Below are 21044 nucleotides of genomic sequence, written 5' to 3' on the forward strand. Positions count from 1 at the left end.
CAAAAAAGGGGGCGGGGTATCTTTGTCTTATTATTTTATTCTGCTCAGGAATTTCAATGAAAGAAGTGAATAGATTCGCATATTTAAAAATAAAGAAAGAATAAACCGTCCATCAAAGTTAAGATATTATGAAACCATTTGGAAAGAGTTCAGGGAAAGTTAATGGAGTTATCTTCCCTTCCTTCATAATGAAGTTATTTTCGTTTGCTTGGAATGTTCATATTTGATAATTAATCACTGAATATTAATTAGAATGAGATTACGAAGTTAATTGATCAAAAGAGTTTTGCAAGTATTTTTATTATTTGAAATAAAATTAGTTTTCGAACTTTCTAAATAAACTAATAGACTTGTTAATAGTAAAGTAATAACTGGCTCACCAAAATCACAGCCCCCCCCCCCCCCCCCCTTGACCAAAGGTTTCACAATTTAGGTAGTGGAGTTCGTAAACATCGTAACCATGCATTAAGTTTTTTCCCACATGTGTGGGAGTAAAGAGGAAGAATTTCAAAGACTAAAGAAATTTTCACTATATTAAGCTACATGTATACTATCCCCCGCCCTAGAGCCTAAACCCCTGACCCAGGGGTCATGAATTTCACAATCTATGTAGAAACTTCATGGACATCATAGCCACGCATTCAGTTTTTTCATATATATATATATATGGGAGTCGAAAAGAATATTTTTCAGAGTAATTACATTTTTACTATATGGCCATATTGGCCCCACTCTGAACCCCTGACCCAGGGGCCATGAATTTCACATTTTTGGTTGAGGGCTTAATTGACATAATAGCCATGCATTCATTTTTTTTCTCACATGTGTGGGAGTAGAAAAGAAGATTTTTGAAAATTTGACTTTTCTTTTAAGCATATTTGGGCTCGCTTGTGGTACCCAGCTAGATTCTTTTTACCATACAGATGCTTCACACCAAAAATGGTAACAATTCAAGTTCAAATTGTAAAATTGTTAACGCACCACGCACACCGCGGGACGGAAACAAATAGCAATAAAATAATAATAAAAAATGGTAAGTGTATACGTAGTGAGATGCGAAATGATATTTATTTCTATATTCATCCCCTTCCACACAAAAATCAATTGATCTAAGGAAATTCAATCGATTTACGGCCAAGTTTATTACAAATCTATATTACATAGTAAAATTATCACAAAAATAGGCTTCGGAATCCTCCTCATTCCCCCTGGAAGACACAAACCCCTTCTACCACAACTCCCCCCCCCCCCCCCCAAAAAAAACCCCCTTGGAAAAATTGTCTTGATCCGCTCATACGTATGCATAAGCACAAATTATGATCATGAAATTTGATTAATCTTAACAGTCTCTCTTACACTTCAAAAACGTCCAAAAACTCTTAAATGGATTTCTGTATATCCTGTGCTGACATATTACGAATAAAATAAAAAACTCATTAATTACATGATAATAATTGTTTCTAACTTACAACTGCGTATTGATTTCCTTACTGTCGAGCTTACCCAATTAATTCACTGTTAATTATCAAAACACGCCGGAAACAGATATATATATATATATATATATATATATATATATATATATATATATATATATATATATATATATATATATATATATATATATATATATATATTAAGTTCACACTTCGTCTATTGAACACAAGTTGCCGTTATCATTGCCATTCCAATGAATACAGATCGCCATTATTTTTCAATTTAGTCTTAATTTTTTCTAAAAACATACTCATTTTTTGCAAAATTATTTGGGCGGCAACTGCTACTTCTGCCGCCTCTGTTTCGACCCCCTAAAATAAATAGTAACTAATACATGCACATGTGCATATAGCAATTTATTGAATGAGAAACGACATTCATGAAGAGGGATGGCTTGATCACAGACCCTTACTCCCGTCATCTACATCAATGCCTGATCACATAGTCGAAATTACTCATCAAAATTTAGTTTTAATTATAACAAAAAACTTATTCGTCATAACAAATGGCAAATTCATACGAACAAATCCTAACAAATCCTAACAAATCCTAATTTATCCGAAAAAATAAATTATTCCTCTAAACATATAGCTAATTCATCCAAGCAAATCCTAATTCTTCCAAAAAGTTGGCAATTCATCCAAACAAATAACTTATTCGTCCAAATAAATACCTAATTCGTCCGAACAAATCCTAATTTGTCCAAGCAAATAACTTATTCATCCCATTTAATAGCTTAATTGTCGGAACACATCCTCATTTGTCAGAACAAAAAGCAAATCTTAATTCTAACAAATACCTTCATTTTTTTAACATTTTTTTGATCTGGCCCTTCCACGCCACTGTAGCAATGTGATTCATGTGGCTGAAATGTATTTGATGGATACTCACAAAGAATATTGACGACTATGTGTTGACTGTCTGATCCTTTCTCTCCATTACTATAGGTGTTCTCTGCTGTACATCTGTATGTACCAGAACTGTTTCTCTGTATGTTATCTAACTCTAGAATGGCTCCACTCTGTTTGAATCCTGGGTTATCATCTTTGGTCCAGTTAAATGTGGTAGAGCTAGGATTCCCATTAAGGCCTGTACAGGTGACTAATAAGTTGCTTTTTTCTTTTATGGTTTTTGCTGACATTTTTTTCACAGTTGGGGGGTCTTCAAAGAACAAAATATTTATATAAATCAAAGATTATACATCTCAGCATTGTTTACAGGATTTAAACAATCTATTCACATGAGCTTTAAACTAACGCCAGAAAAAAGTATTGCCAATTCTGTCCCTCTTCTTTCTATCATTCACTTATTAATACATGTAACACTCGCAGATCCTAGTTATTTGTCCGTTTTTCTGATTTTCAAAAAAGTATATATGTCTTAATTATGAAAAGAGATTATAATCATAATAATGCCGAGAGTCAGATCTTAAATCAGAAAACTAATTTAGCACAGAAGTATACAGTAATATACAATACATATTTTTATATACCTATAATAACTTGTGTTTTTTTATATGATGAGTTAACGTATATTTGTTTCAAAAATGTCAGTACCTATTGTGTTTGCTGTTTTATGTGGTTTGTTAAAATTTCCCTAAATAATTAACTGTAAAATTAAGATTTTTTTTAAACTGTGTTTAAGAAGAGAAAATTCACTATCAGAGTAAAAGAGTTCTTATATCTAATATTCTCAGTAATTTACATAATGTCATACGGAAATATAAACTTACATTCCACACTGAGTGTTGTATTGGCTTTCTTTGGTTGTTTGTTATTGTTTGTAGCACTACACTCTAAAGTCTTTCTGTTGTCTGTTCTGTTTCCAGTTATACTGATGAAGGTTGTATTTGTTCGGTCTATGCTAGAAATTGCTTTAGACCCCAGTAACCACGTGATGCTCGGAGCAGGGAACGCATTACTGTTGACTTCACACATGACTATTTTTGGCTTTCCTTCTCTCAAAATCAATGGGCTGTCACTCGGAATCAGCGAAACATTGTGGACATCAGCTGTTAATGAATTAAAAGATGCATATGCATAGATACAGACCCTGAAAGGTGCTACTACACCTCAAAAACAAACCGTACCGTTCCGTGCAAGAAACGAACCGTACCGTTCACAAAACAACACGTACCATTCACAAAGCATAACATACGTTCACAAAACGAACCTTACCGTTTACAAAGTGAACCGTTCTGTTCACAAAACGAACCGTACTGTTCACAAAGCAAACCGTTCTGTTCGCAAAACGAACCGTACCGTGCAAAAAGCTTGCAAGATGATTAATGCAAGACCCGCCTTAAAACAGCCAAAAAATTGTACCGTACCGTGCAATTTCCATATTCGGCTTACTGACCTTATGCTTTTCCATGGATACGGACGGAGATAATCGCTGACCAGATAAGTTCAATATTTTAGTAGATTTGTTTATACGTGATAAGATAACACATACTTATACTTAAGGCTATTATTTATATTAAAACAGTCATATATATACCTTAATCGTTTCTTTGGTTTTCGACTAAACTTGCATCGCCGATTTCTTAAACATTGTAAAATATTAATGTTCACGTAATTCGTGGTACTACTATTTGGATTATTTTCATGAAACGTTGAATGCATACATAATTGACATTACATAGCTATATGTGATTATCAGGAACGAGAGGGTGGGGGGAGGGGGAGTGTGTGTTGATTTTAATACTTAAATTAAAGTTATATCACTGAACTATATTAATTTGCTTTAGGTTCTATAATCGGTCATTTGAGTGGGATTTCATTTCAGGACTCCACGTGCTTCGCCTGTCAATCAACTATAAAATCTTTTTGCAATATATGTCTTAACAAAATATTTTTTATAAAAGAGATGAACAAAGAAAACCTGGAAAAATTACAACGATTTTCTAAACTCAATTTTCAGGTTCAGGCGAGCTTCGGCGCCTTTTTACCCAGACAGATATTACTGACATTGTACACAACTACAATCTTTTGTCTACCATTCATTTAAACTTAATATCTGTTTTAGTTTAAGAGTTGCATTGAAAACTAACCCTTAAAAAATCGCTAAAACAGTAATATCTCGGAAACGGATATGACGTCATCAATATAAAAAATGTCCAATAAGGTTCAGATCAATATCTATCAGATCTAAAAGTTTCTTGAAAATCAGCCAAGTCATTTCTGAGAACTCGCGCGGACAATATTTGTAAGGAAAAAAAAGAAAAATAACTAGACTCGATCTCGTTGCGTGCAACGAGGAGGTCTTCCGTCCAATTTTAGAAGTTGAGATACATATACGTATGACCTTCAATTCCTGAGGAACAATAGGTATAATAAAATCAGCTTAATGGAGTCATAATACAAACTATCTGGACAATGTACAATAGTACATGTAGATCCTGTATAAATAAAATCCATTTTCCCCTGGATATTCTTATGTTTACAATCATTAGTCCCTTTTCTAACAGGATGATTTTATAGTCATATCATATGTTGAGTATTGCAGTTCTCAAAAAGATCCTTTACAATAGTTTATATATGGGATATAAACCTACATCAAACTCTGAACCTTCTTGTGAAGCCACATAATTGTCCTGGGGCCAAAGTCTTAACAATCATATGGAATCATCTGGCTGATTAGTTTCTGAGAAGAAGATTTTTAAAGATTTACTCTATATATTCCTTTGATAAACGGGGTCATGGTTTTCACAACCACAAAAGTTTCAGATTTCCTGGCTTATTAATTTCTGAGAAGAAGATTTTTAAAGATTTACTCTATATATTCCTATGTATAACTTCGACCCCGGATTGTGGCCCCACTCTACCCGCGGGGGTCATGATTTTCACAACTTTGAGTCTACACTACCTGATGATAGTTCCATACAAGTTTCAGCTTTCCTGGCTGATTAGTTTCTGAGAAGAAGATTTTTAAAGATTTACTCTTATTATTCCTATGTAAAACTTCGACCCCCCATTGTGGCCCAACCCTACCCGCGGGGGTCATGATTTTCACAAATTTGAATCTACACTAACTGAGATTGTTTCCACAAAAGTTTCAGCTTTCCTGGCTAGTCAGTTTCTGAGAAGAAGATTTTTAACGATCTACTCTATATATTCATATGTTAAACTTCGACCCCCATTGTGGTCCCACCCTACCCCCGGGGGTCAGGATTTTCACAACTTTGAATCTTCACTACCTGAGATTGCTTCCACAAAAGTTTCAGATTTCCTGGGTTATTAATTTCTGAGAAGAAGATTTTTAAAGATTTACTCTATATATTCCTATGTAAAACTTCCACCCCGGATTGTGGCCCCACACTACCCGCGGGGTTCATGATTTTCACAACTTTGAATCTACACTACCTGAGATTGCTTCCACAAAAGTTTCAGATTTCCTGGCTTATTAATTTCTGAGAAGAAGATTTTTAAAGATTTACTCTATATATTCCTATGTATAACTTCGACCCCGGATTGTGGCCCCACTCTACCCGCGGGGGTCATGATTTTCACAACTTTGAGTCTACACTACCTGATGATAGTTCCACACAAGTTTCAGCTTTCCTGGCTGATTAGTTTCTGAGAAGAAGATTTTTAAAGATTTACTCTATATATTCCTATGTAAAACTTTGACCCCCCATTGTGGCCCAACCCTACCCGCGGGGGTCATGATTTTCACAAATTTGAATCTACACTAACTGAGATTGTTTCCACAAAAGTTTCAGCTTTCCTGGCTAGTTAGTTTCTGAGAAGAAGATTTCTAACGAGTTACTTTATATATTCATGTTAAAATTAGGCCCCATTAAGGTCCCATCCTACCCCCGGGGTCATGATTTTCACAACTTTGGATCAACACTACCTGAGATTGCTTCCACAAAAGTTTCAGCGTTTCTGGCTTATTAATTTCTGAGAAGAAGATTTTTAAATATGTACTCTTTATATTCCTATGTATAACTTCGACCCCGGATTGTGGCCCCAATCTACCCGCGGGGGTCATGATTTTCACAACTTTGAATCTACACTACCTGATGATAGTTCCATACAAGTTTCAGCTTTCCTGGCTGATTAGTTTCTGAGAAAAAACTTTTTAAAGATTAACTCAGTATATATATTCCTATGTAAAACTTCGACCCCCGATTGTGGCCCCACCCTACCCGCGGGGGTCATGATTTTCAGAACTTTGAATCTACACTACCTGAGGATGTTTCCACATAAGTTTCAGCTTTCCTGGCTAGTTAGTTTCTGAGAAGAAGATTTCTAACGAGTTACTTTATATATTCATTTGTTAAAATTCGACCCCCATTGTGGTCCCATCATACCCCGGGGGGTTATGATTTTCACAACTTTGAATCTACACTACCTGAGATTGCTTCCACAAAAGTTTCAGATTTCCTGGCTTATTAATTTCTGAGAAGAAGATTTTTAAAGATTTACTCTATATATTCCTATGTATAACTTCGACCCCGGATTGTGGCCCCACTCTACCCGCGGGGGTCATGATTTTCACAACTTTGAATCTACACTACCTGATGATAGTTCCACACAAGTTTCAGCTTTCCTGGCTTATTAATTTCTGAGAAGAAGATTTTTAAAGATTTACTCTTATTATTCCTATGTAAAACTTCGACCCCCCATTGTGGCCCAACTCTACCCGCGGGGGTCATGATTTTCACAACTTTGAATCTACACTACCTGATGATAGTTCCACACAAGTTTCAGCTTTCCTGGCTGATTAGTTTCTGAGAAGAATATTTTTAAAGATTTACTTTATATATTCCTATGTAAAACTTCGACCCCCCATTGTGGCCCAACCCTACCCGCAGGGGTCATGATTTTCAAAACTTTGAATCTACACTAACTGAGATTGTTTCCACACAAGTTTCAGCTTTCCTGGCTAGTTAGTTTCTGAGAAGAAGATTTCTAACGAGTTACTTTATATATTCATGTTAAAACTAGGCCCCATTAAGGTCCCATCCTACCCCCGGGGGTCATGATTTTCACAACTTTGGATCAACACTACCTGAGATTGCTTCCACAAAAGTTTCAGCTTTCCTGGCTTATTAATTTCTGAGAAGAAGATTTTTAAAGATGTACTCTATATATTCCTATGTATAACTTCGACCCCGGATTGTGGCCCCAATCTACCCGCGGGGGTCATGATTTTCACAACTTTGAATCTACACTACCTGATGATAGTTCCATACAAGTTTCAGCTTTCCTGTCTGATTAGTTTCTGAGAAGAAACTTTTTAAAGATTAACTCAGTATATATATTCCTATGTAAAACTTTGACCCCCGATTGTGGCCCCACCCTACCCGCGGGGTCATGATTTTCACAACTTTGAATCTACACTACCTGAGGATGTTTCCACATAAGTTTCAGCTTTCCTGGCTAGTTAGTTTCTGAGAAGATTTCTAACGAGTTACTTTATATATTCATATGTTAAAATTCGACCCCCATTGTGGTCCCACCATACCCCGGGGGGTCATGATTTTCACAACTTTCAATCTACACTACCTGAGATTGCTTCCACAAAAGTTTCAGATTTCCTGGCTTATTAATTTCTGAGAAGAAGATTTTTAAAGATTTACTCTATATATTCCTATGTATAACTTCGACCCTAGATTGTGGCCCCACTCTACCCGCGGGGGTCATGATTTTCACAACTTTGAGTCTACACTACCTGATGATAGTTCCACACAAGTTTCAGCTTTCCTGGCTGATTAGTTTCTGAGAAGAAGATTTTTAAAGATTTACTCTATATATTCCTATGTAAAACTTCGATCCCCCATTGTGGCCCAACCCTACCAGCAGGGGTCATGATTTTCACAACTTTGAATCTACACTACCTGAGATTGCTTCCTTAAAAGTTTCAGCTTTCCTGGCTAGTCAGTTTCTGAGAAGAAGATTTTTAACGATCTACTCTATATATTCATATGTTAAACTTCGACCCCCATTGTGGCCCCACTCTACACCCGGGGGACATGATTTTCACAACTTTGGATCTACACTACCTGAGATTGCTTCCACACAAGTTTCAGCATTCCTGGCTTATTAATTTTTGAGAAGAAGATTTTTAAAGATTTACTCTATATATTCCTATGTATAACTTCGACCCCGGATTGTGGCCCAAACTACCCGCGGGGGTCATGATTTTCACAACTTTGAATCTACACTACCTGAGGATGCTTCTACACAAGTTTCAGCTTTCCTGGCAGTAAGTTTCTGAGAAGAAGATTTTTAACGATTAACTCTAAATATTCATATGTTAAAATAAGGCCCCATTGTGGTCCCACCCTACCCCCGGGGGTAATGATTTTCACAACTTTGAATCTACACTACCTGAGATTGGTTCCACAAAAGTTTCAGATTTCCTGGCTAATTAATTTCTGAGAAGAAGATTTTTAAAGATTTACTCTATATATTCCTATGCAAAACTTCGACCCCGGATTGTGGCCCCACTCTACCCGCGGGGTTCATGATTTTCACAACTTTGAATCTACACTACCTGATATTGGTTCCACAAAAGTTTCAGATTTCCTGGCTTATTAATTTCTGAGAAGAAGATTTTTAAAGATTTACTCTATATATTCCTATGTATAACTTCGACCCCGGATTGTGGCCCCACTCTACCCGCGGGGGTCATGATTTTCACAACTTTGAATCTACACTACCTGATGATAGTTCCACACAAGTTTCAGCTTTCCTGGCTGATTAGTTTCTGAGAAGAAGATTTTTAAAGATTTACTTTTATTATTCCTATGTAAAACTTCGACCCCCCATTGTGGCCCAACCCTACCCGCGGGGGTCATGATTTTCACAACTTTGAATCTACACTAACTGAGATTGTTTCCACAAAAGTTTCAGCTTTCCTGGCTAGTTAGTTTCTGAGAAGAAGATTTTTAACGATCTACTCTATATATTCATATGTTAAACTTCGACCCCCATTGTGGTCCCACCCTACCCCCGGGGGTCAGGATTTTCACAAGTTTCAGCTTTCCTGGCTGATTAATTTCTGAGAAGAAGATTTTTAAAGATTTACTCTATATATTCCTATGTATAACTTCGACCCCGGATTGTGTCCCCACTCTACCCGCGGGGGTCATGGTTTTCACAACTTTGAATCTACACTACCTGATGATAGTTCCACACAAGTTTCAGCTTTCCTGGCTGACTAGTTTCTGAGAAGAAGATTTTTAAAGATTTACTCTATATATTCCTATGTAAAACTTCGATCCCCCGATTGTGGACCCACCCTACCAGCAGGGGTCATGATTTTCACAACTTTGAATCTACACTACCTGAGGATGCTTCCACACAAGTTTCAGCTTTCCTGGCTAGTTAGTTTCTGAGAAGAAGATTTTAAAAAATTTACTTTATATATTCATATGTTTAACTTAGACCCCCTATTGTGGCCCCACCCTACCCCCGGGGGTCATGATTTTCACAACTTAAAATGTACACTACCGGAGGATACTTCCACACAAGTTTCAGCTTTCCTGGTCTTATGGTTCATGAGAAAAAGATTTTTAAAAATTTACTTTATATATTCCTATGTAAAACTTCGACCCCTTATTGTGGCCAAACTCTTCCCGCGGAGGGTCATGATTTTCACAACGTTGAATCTACACTACCTGATGATTCTTTCACACAAGTTTCAGCTTTCAAGGCTGGTTAGTTTTTGAGAAGAAGATTTTTAAAGATTTACTTTATTAATTCCTATGTAAAACTTCGCCCTCTATTGTGGCCCCACCCTACCCGCGGGGGTCATGATTTTCACAACTTTTCACTACCTGAGGATGCTTTCACACAAGTGTCAGCTTTCCTGGCTGATTAGTTTTGGAGAAGAAGATGTTTAACGACTTACTCTATATATTCATGTGTAAAACTTGATCCCCATATTTTGGCCCCACCCTACCCCCAGTGACCATGATTTTAACAAACTTGCATCTTCACTATCTGAGGATGCTTCCACTCACATTTGAGCTTTCCTGGCCAAAAAGTTTTTGAGCAGAGGATTTTTAAAGATTTACTCTATATATTCCTATGTAAAACTTGATCCCCCAATTGTGGCCCCACCCTACGCACAGGGACCGTGATTTGAACAAACTTGACTCTACACAACCTGAGGATACTTCCATTTTTTTTTTAACTTTCCTGGCCTGATAGTTTTTGAGAAGAAGATTTTTAAAAAATTTCTCTATATATTCCTATGTAAATCATAATTCCCCCATTGTGGCCCCGCCCTACCCCTGGAGACCATGATTTGAATATACTTGAATCTACACTACCTGAGGATGCTTCCACTTTAATTTGAGATTTCCTGGCCTGATAGTTTTTGAGGAGAAGATTTTTAAAGATTTTTCTCTATATATTCCGATGTAAAACTTGACCCCTGCCCCATTGTGGCCCCATCCTAACCACAGGGACCATGATTTGAATAAACTTGACTCTATACTACCTGAGGATGCTTCCACTTTAATTTTAGTTATTCTGGCCTAATAGTTTTTGAGAAGATTTTTAAAGATTTACTCTATATATTCCTATGTAAAACATAATCCCCCCATTGTGGCATCCCCTACCCCTGGGGACCATGATTTGGACATGATTGAATCTTCACTATCTAAGGATGCTTCCACTCACATTTGAGCTCTCCTGGCCTAATAGTTTTTGAGAAGAAGATTTCTAAAGATGTTCTTTATATATTCCTATGTAAAACTTGACCCCCAAATTGTGGCCCCAAAATACCACCAGGGACTATGATTTGAACAAACTTGAATCTACACTATCTGAGGATGCTTCCACTTTAATTTGAGCTTTCCTGGCCTACTACTTTTGAAAAGAAGATTTTTAAAGATTTTCTCTATATATTCCTATGTAAAACTTGATCCCCAAATTGTGGCCCCACCCTACCCCCAGGGACCATGATTTGAACAAAATTGAATCTACACTATCTGAGGATGCTACCATTAAAATTTGAGCTTTTCTGGCGTAGTAGATTTTGAGAGAAAAAAATTTAAAGATTTTCTTTATATATTCTTATGTAAAACTTGACCCCCAAATTGTGGCCCCTAAATACCACCAGGGACTATGATTTGAACAAACTTGAATCTACACTACCTGAGGATGCTTCCACTCACATTTGAGCTTTCCTGGCCTAATAGTTTTTGAGCAGAGGATTTTTAAAGATTTACTCTATATATTCCTATGTAAAACTTGATCCCCCAATTGTGGCCCCACCCTACGCACAGGGACCGTGATTTGAACAAACTTGACTCTACACAACCTGAGGATACTTCCATTTTTTTTTTAACTTTCCTGGCCTGATAGTTTTTGAGAAGAAGATTTTTAAAAAATTTCTCTATGTATTCCTATGTAAATCATAATTCCCCCATTGTGGCCCCGCCCTACCCCTGGAGACCATGATTTGAACATACTTGAATCTACACTACCTGAGGATGCTTCCACTTTAATTTGAGATTTCCTGGCCTGATAGTTTTGGAGAAAAAGATTTTTAAAGATTTTTCTCTATATATTCCGATGTAAAACTTGACCCCTGTCCCATTGTGGCCCCACCCTAACCACAGGGACCATGATTTGAATAAACTTGACTCTATACTACCTGAGGATGCTTCCACTTTAATTTTAGTTATTCTAACCTAATAGTTTTTGAGAAGATTTTTAAAGATTTACTCTATATATTCCTATGTAAAACATAATCCCCCCATTGTGGCATCCCCTACCCCTGGGGACCATGATTTGGACATGATTGAATCTTCACTATCTAAGGATGCTTCCACTCACATTTGAGCTCTCCTGGCCTAATAGTTTTTGAGAAGAAGATTTCTAAAGATGTTCTTTATATATTCCTATGTAAAACTTGACCCCCAAATTGTGGCCCCTAAATACCACCAGGGACTATGATTTGAACAAACTTGAATCTACACTATCTGAGGATGCTTCCACTTTAATTTGAGCTTTCCTGGCCTACTACTTTTGAAAAGAAGATTTTTAAAGATTTTCTCTATATATTCCTATGTAAAACTTGATCCCCAAATTGTGGCCCCACCCTACCCCCAGGGACCATGATTTGAACAAAATTGAATCTACACTATCTGAGGATGCTACCATTAAAATTTGAGCTTTTCTGGCGTAGTAGATTTTGAGAAAAAAAAATTTAAAGATTTTCTTTATATATTCTTATGTAAAACTTGACCCCCAAATTGTGGCCCCTAAATACCACCAGGGACTATGATTTGAACAAACTTGAATCTACACTACCTGAGGATGCTTCCACTTTAATTTGAGCTTTTCTGGCCTAAAAGTTTTTGAGAAGATTTTTAAAGATTTTCTCTATATATTCCTATGTAAAACATAATCCCCAAATTGCGGCCCCACCCTACCCCCGGGGACCATGATTTGAACAAAATTAAATCTACACTATCTGAGGATGCTCCTTTTTTAATTTGAACTTTTCTGGCCTGATAGTTTTTGAGAAGATTTTTAAAGATTTTCTCTATGTATTTCTATGTAAAACTTGATCCCCCCATTGTGGCCCCTCCCTACCCCTTGGGACCATGATTTGATCAAACTTAAATCTACACTAGCTCAGGATGCCTCCACACAAGTTTCAGCTTTTCAGGCCAAATAGTTTTTGAAAATACAATTTTTCAATAATTCTCAATTATATCCCCTTTAAAGAGGGCGTTGCCCTTCATTTGAACAAACTTGAATTCCCTTAAACTAGTGGTGTTTTGTGCCAAATTTTGTTGAAATCTGCCCAGTGGTTCTTGAGAAGAAGATAAAAATGTGAAAAGTTTACAACGACGACGACAACGACGACGACAAAGGACAAATTGTGATCAGAAAAGCTCACTTGAGCCTTTGGCTCAGGTGATCTAAAAAAGACTTTAGAGCCCTCTTGGCCCCTTATTCGAGGGGTCAGTCCTTTTTTCTTGATAACAAATGAAAGCCCGTGGAAATTGAAACAACTTTTGCATTCCTTTTAAGGACTTCATAACAAAGAAATTATGGTTGCAGTTTGTTAAGCTCAATAGTTTGAGCATCTTTTGTTCAATATTCCTTTTCAAAAATGTTCTTCCATTTTGAGATATTAAGCATCAAAGTTTAAGACTTCTTGCCCCTTATAATCCCCCGTTACGTAACACATAAAAATATCATTATATTGGTTAGGTACATAGCAATCAGATAAACATTTTTGCTTCTGCAACTTATTACACAATATCCCTCAGTTAAGGGCTATAGATAATAGACTATAGACCCCTATAGATCCCTAATTTGAGGGGCCAGTCCCTTTTTCTTGATATCAAACGAAAGGTCATGTAATTTTTAACACATTTTGTTCAACAAGTGTTTGGAAATTTCTTACTGTTTTTGCAATATCTGAGAAAGACTGTTTTAGGGGCCGATCCCTTTTCTCTCTATTGGGGCAGTTTAACGAAATTTTGAAGGTTGCATATTGTTCAATACGTCATTCTTTTGTTCTTTACTGCATTTTAAAATATTTTTCTTTTTTGAGGTATGGGTGATCAAAGTTTTGGACTTTTGACCCCTAAAAGCCCTAATTACGTAACATACGAAAAAATAATTAAATTGTTTGGGTATATAACTATATAATAAACATTTTTGCTTCTACAACTTATGACAAAATATCCCTCAGTAAAGGACTATAGATTAAAGACTTTAGACCCCTCTGGGTCCCTAATTTGAGAGGCTAGCCCCTTTATCTTGATATTAATCAAAAGCTCTTGTAAATATGAACTGTTTTTGCAATACATGTCTTAACAAAATATTTTTCAGAAAACACAGAAAACCAAGAAAAATTACGATGTTTATTTAAACTCAATTTTCAGGTCCAGGCGAGCTTTGGCGCCTTTTTAATCAGAAAAATTTGATTGACATCATACACATCTACAATCTTTTGTCTACAATCCCTGAAAATTTGAATTCAATATCTTTTATAGTTGAGGAGTAGTTGCATAGACAAATTAAGCCTTCAAAAATCGCTAAAATGTTAAAATATCGGAAACCGAAATGACGTCATCAATATAAAAAATGTCCAATAAGGTTCAAATCAATATCTAACAGATCTGAAAGTTTCAAGAATATAGGCTGAGCCATTTCCGAGAACTCGCGCGGACAAAATTTGTAAGAAAAAAAAAGAAAAATAACTAGATCGTTCTCGTTGCGAGCAACGAGTGGGTCTTCCGTCCGATTTTCGAGTAGATTAGATTAAATTTATCAATTCAACGATAAAATCGTAAATCTAAGCGAAAAATGAGGGAAATTTTTTTGCGGCACTCGAGGCATGAACCCGGGTCGCCTTGGCCATGTCCACGACTCTATCAACTGAGCTACATGTACTCATACTCTCGCTTCAGGAATTTGATGCTCAATATCTCGAGAACGCGTTAATCGATTTTTAAACAAATTACATATTCTGAATCAATAAGAGGATCACTATCAACTCTTAAAATATGAAAAAGAAAAATTGAAAATTAAAAAAGTCAAAACATTCAATTTTTGAAATTTCCTTCCGGTGACGACCGAAAGGGAAGGAGGACATTTTTTTGACCAAGGTGCACCAGAAAAACGATAGATCTATCATCTTTGAAAATTTTAGCCCCATATCTTTATTCGTTTTTGAGAAACCTGACAGACAAAATGATTTTTTAAAATCGTAAACGGACGATAACTTTTGACCGGAAGTGTATTTTCAAAAATTGAAAAAAACTATCAGCTTGAGATAAAAACATGTTCAAATTGAAAATTTGAGGGAAATCGACCTTGCCATCTTCGATAAATCGTCTGCACAAAATCGGTAAGAAAAAAAAGAATAACTAGATACGATATCGTTGCGAGCAACGAGTGGGTCTTCCGTCCGATTTTTGAATAGATTAGATTAAACTTATCAATTCAAAGATAAAATCATAAATCTAAGCGAAAAATAGTAAAAAAAAAAAATTGCGACACTCGTGGCTTGAACCCGTGTCACCTAGGCCATGTCCACGTCTCTATCGACTGCGCTACTTAGACTCTCGCTTCAGAACTTTGACGCTTAATTTCTCGAGAATGCCCTGATCGATTTTAAAACAAATTACATATTCTGAATCAGTAAGAGGGTCTCTATAAGGTATAACATTTTCAAAAAAAAGTATTAAAAAATAAAAACGTCGAAAAATTCAATTTTTCAATGTTCTTCCGGTGACGACCAGAAGTGACGGCAGACATTTTCTTGACCCAGGCGCACCAGAAAAACGGTAGATCTATCATCTCTAAAAATTTCAGCCCTGTATCTTTACTCGTTTTTGAGAAACCTGACAGAAAAATTTGACTTTTTAAAATCGAAAACGGACGATACAAATTCAAACTTTCAAGATCCCGTCTTTCAGTACTCTCAGTACTTTGATTTCTATTGAAGTTAACTTTACCTGAGTGTCACTACATTGTTTTAAATTTGACATGGTTTTGAATTGCAAAGGAGAGAGAGAGAAAGAGAGAAAGAGAGAGAGAGAGAGAGAGAGAGAGAGAGAGAGAGAGAGAGGATGTTGTAGAACATAACAGCTACAATATTTGAACACTTTTATAAAGGTTAATTAGACATTTCTCAAAACTTCCATGTAAAACAAAACATTACCTTTTTCAATAAAGAGTGAAAAATAATTAAACAAAACTAGATGCGATCTCGTTGCGAGCAACGAGTGGGTGTTCCGTTCGATTTTTGAATAGATAAGATTAAACTTATCAATTCAAAGATAAAACGAAAGATCTAAGCGAAAAATAGTAAAAAAAAAAATTGCGGCACTCGGGGCTTGAACCTGGGTCGCCTGGGTCATGTCCACGACTCTCTCGACTGAGCTACTCAGACTCTCGCTTCAGAACTTTGACGTTAAGTTTCTCGAGAATGCCTTGATCGATTTTAAAACAAATTACATATTCTGAATCAGTGAAAGGGTCACTATCATCTAATTGGAAAAAATATATTAAAACAAAAAGTTGAAAATTTTCATTTTTTAAATTTGCTTCCGGTGACGACCGGAATTGACGGCCAATATTTTCTTGACCGAGGTAAACCAGGATATTGTTAGATCTATAATCTCTGAAAATTTCAGTTCTCTATCTTTACTCACCATGGCAAGTTCATTAGACTGTAGTATTGTCTTATTTTGTTCAAAAAAATGAAAATTTCCAAAAATTGGAGCTGCTTCCGGTTTTGAGCAAAATTGATGAACAAAATTTTAAACCCACCAGTACATTATAGAATTGATACATCTATCATCAGTAAAAATTTCAAAGCGATATCTTTAAAGTTTACGGAGATTTCTTCCGGACAATATCACTTTTTTAAATTTAAAACTGGCCGCAAAATTTGAACGGAAGTGTCGTAAATGCTGAAACTTTAACATCTTTGAGGCACGGTAACTTTACAAAAGCTCTAAAAATTTCATTGAAATCGGATGAAAACTTTTTGAGATATAAAGCCTAGAAGGAGTCAGAAAAAAAAATAAAAAATAAAATAATAATAAAAAAAAACCGAAGAAAAACAAGAGGGTCTTCCGTTAGAAACGGAAGACCCTACTAATAAGAAAAGTGAAAAAGAAACAATAGAATAATAGAAGGGTCTTCCGCTGAAGACGGAAGACCCTAATAAGAAAAGTGAAAAAGAAACAATAGAATAATAAAAGGGTCTTCCGCTGAAGACGGAAGACCCTAATAATTTTTTGTTCATGTCTATTGTTTACTTATACTTTCAGTTTCATATATATGCAGTTATTTGATACACTTTGCCTAAATGTCACTACTTGTGTGTAAAAAGGGGTATCAGCATAAAACGTAAATAAGGCATTAAAAAAATTGAGATAGGGAAACGTAAAAAATAGAGATAGAGAGAGATATAGTGTGTTTTAAGGAGAAAGAGATCGAGAGATCGTGTACCCTGAGTCTTAATGAATTTAAAGTTTAAAGTAAAGTTTTAACTTCATGTCTCTACATGTGATTTTCAATGAGAGAGAGAGAGAGAGAGAGAGAGAGAGAGAGAGAGAGAGAGAGAGAGAGAGAGAGAGAAGTGATACCCTTTAGTATTGCATAAAATCTGAAAAAGTACATTTAAATGTCTTGCTTTACAGAGATGAAACACATTCTCAGACTTTATATTTTGACAAGGATTTTTGTGTTGCAGCACTAGTGTTCCGACAAAGGTTATCTTCCTTGATAGACGATTAAGGCCCAATAGTGTTAACGGAAAAAAATTCTACGCCATCAAGATTGCTTTAATCATTACTGGTTTAGAAATGATAATGAAACTCTGGTACATTTTTTAATTGACTGTGTGGTTCTCATGTAATTTTTCCAAAAATAATGAAATGAGAGAATTAATAAACTTATTACATGTACATGTACGTGTAAATTTAGTAGCATTGAAAGTTTGGTTATACAATGTACATATTTTGCTGTTTTAATGTTCCTAAATGATGCTTTATCATATTGATATTTAAACGTTTCAGTGATTTTCAATAATAATTCATTTTTATTGATATTCATTTTTATTTAATGTATCAACATCACTACGTCAAAACTATTTGCGCGAATCCAGAAAATGTTTTTTGTTTTTGTTTTTGTTTTTTTTTTTTTTTTTTTTTTTTTTTTTTTTTTTTTTTTGGGGGGGGGGGGGGGTCCGATGTTTATTTGAGTTTGCCAAGGTGGGGGGGGGGGGGGGTCCGAGGAATATATTTGGTAATTTTATTATGTAATTTTAAGAAATTTGAATTTTGGGGGAAGAATCTGGACCTCCTGACCGCGCATGAAAAAAGCTTACCTAATGCATGATCTTATTTTTGTATATACCATGCAACATCGAGCATTTTGGTGTGAATAATTGTTCATTAATTTTTATGATGTAATATCTTTAAAATGTTGGTGTTCCTTCATAACGCACATTGAACATTTTTTTCAAAATGCGCTTGCTTAGTCCTATGTTTAACGCGTTTTAAACTTCTTTAAAGTGTGTATTTTTTTTTCAAAGTGCGTTGACACATAGGTTATTTAAAATCCACTATATATCACAAAACTTCTGTGGTATAATTTTTTAGAAACCGTACAAAGAATATATGGTGTATCAAGCATTTGATAATGATATGTTCGGATAATTAAGTAAAATCAATGTAAGTAGTAATTTTCATGTGTGATCTCAAAACTGACAGTGTAGTGAGAATCATGTGTGTCTAACTGGTGGGTCACATGGTCTGATGTAGTGGAATTTAGGGGAAAACTCAAATTTTTAGTATAATGAATTTACGAATTATCAACCCCCTAGACTAATAAGAGTAGACAGTCTTTTATAAAGGACTATATGCAATATTGTTAAATATCTACCCCCGATTTCAACCAGTTTTTAAATAGTATCGAATAAAAACCAAATCTTCTTAAATCATTGTATAGAGGATGCCTATGACTTTAATCTTGATTTTGGTCATCATTGCTCTTTAGCTGTTTATCTATGACGTCACCTAAATGGCCTTATTCCCGCAAATTTGCAAACAGATGAAAATATTCTCATTTATTGTTTATAATTTGCATTCAGAAGTATAGAGCGCAGGTCTGCTCAAGTACGATTTTACTATGTTTTTCTTCAGATAGTTATACACATTGTACTAAAAATGGTACTTGAGCAAGCCTGCGTTCAATGTTTCCGAGTCAAAAAACCATAGGTAAACACCCATATTTTGCTACAAAACATCAATTTATCCAAATAATGCAATCTGCTTAATGTCATATCTACATTATTATGTCACTGTGGTGATAACCGTCTACACCTTTATTTCCAATATGATTTTAACCATCTTTCACCCTATTTTCAAAGCTTTTTATAAAACTTTGATTTTCGGGGCAAAATATGCATAATACCACACATAGTCCTTTGCTCAATGTTTTTCTTCACGACCCTTAGAAAATAATGTAGTGACTTTCTGGGGAAAAGTAAAGTGTAGTGAGTTTCATGTATTCACAAGAAAATGTGTGTGTGTGTGTGTGTGTGTGTGTGTGTGTGTGTGTGTGTGTGTGTGTGTGTGTGTGTGTGTGTGTGTGTGTGTGTGTGTGTGTGTGTGTGTGTGTGTGTGTGTGTGTGTGTGTGTGTGTGTGTGTGTGTGTGTGTGTGCGCGTGCGTGCGTGCGTGCGTGCGCGTGTGTGTGTGTGCGTGCGTGCGTGCGTGCGTGTGTGTGTGTGTGTGTGGTAAACTAATCTATTTTGAGACTGAGGCCACTTCATGCAGTATTAGCTTAAGTTTCTTTTACTCTAATTTCTTCACAGTGTAATATTAACACTGGTTAAAATAAAACGCATTTAAATATAGTTTAACTTACTTGCAATATACAAGGTAACATTTTGACTTGTATAGGGGATGTTAGTGGTTATGTGAAATTCACATCTCCAAACCAATCCTTGTTCATCATAGGTCATGTGTTCTTCTGGTATAGTCACAGTGTACACAGAAAATGACACACATCTGTAAGTGTATTTAGGGACAGTACTCTGATTTACACATGTTCCACTTTCTGAATATCCCAAGATGCCGGCATTAGTATTGTTTCGGTAAAATATTACACCATACACAGTTTGGTTAGGCGGTAAAAACATTTCACAAGTCCATGTAAAGCTTTTTCCTAGTACTGCTAAAGTAGAAGATCCTGTCAGGTTATAACGTTGTCCTGAAAATGAGAAAAAAATTATTGTTTATAATCTACTTCACAAATTATAAATTAAACACAATTTTCAACAAGATGCCCATTGGCCTTGACCTGCCAGGGAGAATCATATTTGCATTTTAAGATTCATTTTGGAGTCTAAAACTAACCCGAGACTCCTCTGGCTCTTAACCCCACTTTTTGTCTGACGTCATGACGACTTAAAATAGATAAGCCACATTAAAACGGTGGAAAGGGGTTGGGTGTCATCGCAACACGTTGTTACATATTGTAACTGAGAATTATTTGAATTTGAATTTTGATTCTTGGAATTTGGGACTTTCAAGAAAATTGCCTTTAGTAAGATTAACATAGACAACTAACTTTAATTTTTATTGGTTGTTGTGTTAGTTCCAACTTACTTAGTCAACTAACATGAATTTCCCTTATGAATATTGGGTTATACAGACTATGGTTGAAACTACAGGAATTATTTCAGCATCCCTGATTATTTTATTCGTTAAAGTCAGTTGAAACTTGTATTGGTTATTTTCTTTAATTTCATTTTGTTTAAGTGTTTTATTCTGTTCAATTTATTTTATTTCATGGTATTAAATGTGCTGTTGTTCTTTTTTTATTCATTTTGTTCAATTTCTCTTTATTTCTAAAGTATAAGTTAACGCATGCGTATTAGGGGGTTAGTCATGCCAGGCATGACTGCCCCCCCCCTTTCCAATTCAATCTCCCTGAAGAAATTATGTTAAATGATCCAAAGGGAAAAAATATCCTTTCACTTCAAATACTGCTCAGGCAATGTATTGTAACCAAAATATTGTAAAATTCATCACAA

General features: G+C 35.6%; 1 protein-coding gene across 2 annotated transcripts in view; it reads right to left on the reverse strand.

The window, feature by feature from the left end:
* Positions 1-21044, reverse strand: part of LOC136273098 (hemicentin-1-like) — a 179275-nt gene that overhangs the window by 98613 nt on the left and 59618 nt on the right. For both annotated transcript variants that reach the window (XM_066076997.1, XM_066076996.1), the window contains exons 3-5: positions 19874-20218; positions 3230-3508; positions 2389-2658 (exon numbers count right to left, since the gene is read on the reverse strand). In XM_066076997.1, the coding sequence (XP_065933069.1) occupies positions 2389-2658; positions 3230-3508; positions 19874-20218 (894 nt within the window). The remainder of the gene's footprint in view (positions 1-2388; positions 2659-3229; positions 3509-19873; positions 20219-21044) is intronic.

This window comes from Magallana gigas, chromosome 2, assembly GCF_963853765.1.
Source record: "Magallana gigas chromosome 2, xbMagGiga1.1, whole genome shotgun sequence".
In the NCBI taxonomy this organism is placed as follows: domain Eukaryota; kingdom Metazoa; phylum Mollusca; class Bivalvia; order Ostreida; family Ostreidae; genus Magallana; species Magallana gigas.